General features: G+C 57.5%; 2 protein-coding genes across 2 annotated transcripts in view; one reads left to right on the top strand and one right to left on the bottom strand.

Annotated features, from left to right (window-relative positions):
* Nucleotides 1–133: 133 nt before the first annotated feature.
* Nucleotides 134–501, top strand: ACA1_212970 (uncharacterized protein; the record flags this gene model as incomplete). Its single annotated transcript, XM_004336995.1, has 2 exons — nt 134–230; nt 329–501. The coding sequence occupies 2 exons, from the start codon at nt 134–136 to the stop codon at nt 499–501; spliced, it is 270 nt and encodes an 89-aa protein (XP_004337043.1).
* Nucleotides 502–1,417: 916 nt separating this feature from the next.
* The window catches only part of ACA1_212860 (uncharacterized protein), a gene marked incomplete at both ends in the record, with an annotated part of 1,147 nt that continues 1,059 nt past the window's right edge, over nt 1,418–1,505 (bottom strand). The window contains one exon of the mRNA XM_004336994.1: nt 1,418–1,454. Coding sequence (XP_004337042.1) covers nt 1,418–1,454 — 37 coding nt within the window. The remainder of the gene's footprint in view (nt 1,455–1,505) is intronic.

Genomic DNA, 1,505 nt, shown 5'->3' with positions numbered 1-1,505 from the left:
TGCTCGCTTTTGTTGCTGCTCTCGCTTTTGTTGGTTCTCTCGCCACTGACTGCCCTGTAAACTATCTGTTGCGCATGTGCAGGTGAAAGCGAAGAAGAAGCGAAAGATCAAGAGTCTGAAGGACAAGTTCAGGATGAAGCGAGCGGAGAAGGCGCGATCGGACAAGCAAAACTCATGGAAGAAGTTCGCCGACAAGAAGGCCACCAAGAGGAAGGTCGGCTTCATGACCGGTACTGCATGCACCTTCGTCCTCCTCTTCGCTCCTTAGTGTGCCTGGCGTGTGGCTGACCTTGATGGTCTTTCTTGTCGTTTTTTCTTTGCTTGCCAGGTATGAGGAAGGAGAGCATCTTCAAGACGTCCGACTCCTTCACGGGCAAGGTCGGCGTCACCGGGTCGGGCAAGGAGATGACGAAGCAGATGGAGGACATCAGGGTCAAGTACAAGAAGAAGATGGCCGTGCCCTCGCCCTCGGCACTCGACGCCAACCTCGGCACCCTCTGAGAATGATGACGACGACGAAAAGGCCCCACACCGCCTACCATCCCTCCCCCAACCACCGCGCCAGCTCGGCGATGATGGAGGATGACCTCGCCACTGTCATTGACTCCACTCCCTTTCCTTTTCCTCCAGCTCCTCGCAGAGTGTTGGGAGGTGACCAGGGTTTGTGCTGGTGCTGCAATCCATCCACAACTACAAGTGTACATTCTTTCGCCCCCCACTCCCCTCGTTCTTCTTTTGCTCTCTGCTACTTTCTATCACCAAGATCTGCTCTGCAACATATTGCATCACCTATAAAATGGGACACCACGACTGGGGGTTGCTGCACTTGATGAAGGGTAGGGTGTCTGCCATGGCCAAGAGGAGGGACACGATCACTGTTGGGGGAAGGGCCACCTTCATGTTCAGGAGAAGAAAAATGACGAAAAGCTTTTCTCAACTATTTATTCAGAATAATTTTGTAGATGGAGGTAGAAGACAGTACTGTTGGGGAGCAGTTGGGCCTGCTGCCGTCGGTGTGGTGGCAGCTCTCACCTCTGTGGCGCCTGTGCGCGCTCGCCCTTGCCAACGTACAAAATCCCCCCCCCCCCAAGCTGCCCGCCACAGGTCCGAACCCCAAGTCACCACAAGCTCCATTTGTCAGTGCAGAGACTCTGCAGAGGAGCCTCCAGGCCTGGTGGAGGTGGCGGCCGAGGTGTGGCAGAAGGCGTTCGACGCGTGCAAGGAGGCCAACCGACTGGCCCCTCCTCCTCTCAGCGGCAGCAAGAGGGGCGCCCTTCACGTCTTCCTCACCACCATCACCGCACCGGTTCGTCTCTGCTGCCCTTCGCACCTTCGCCTTGCACCCCAATCTCCCCTTTGCTGACAGGTGTGGTGTGGCGTGCAGGTGGTGCGGCTCGACCTGCGGGCCGAAGTGCGCCTAACGCCCGACGATCTGCTCGCCGTCGCCGCTGCGCCTGCCCTCTTGTACGACCCCTCACTCCATTCAGTTCACCCGGCGCGCAAGC

This window comes from Acanthamoeba castellanii (genome assembly GCF_000313135.1).
Source record: "Acanthamoeba castellanii str. Neff unplaced genomic scaffold scf7180000084758, whole genome shotgun sequence".
Taxonomy (NCBI): Eukaryota; Discosea; order Longamoebia; family Acanthamoebidae; genus Acanthamoeba; species Acanthamoeba castellanii.
Note: the sequence above shows the minus strand (reverse complement) of the source record. Positions and strands in the feature narration are given on the sequence as shown.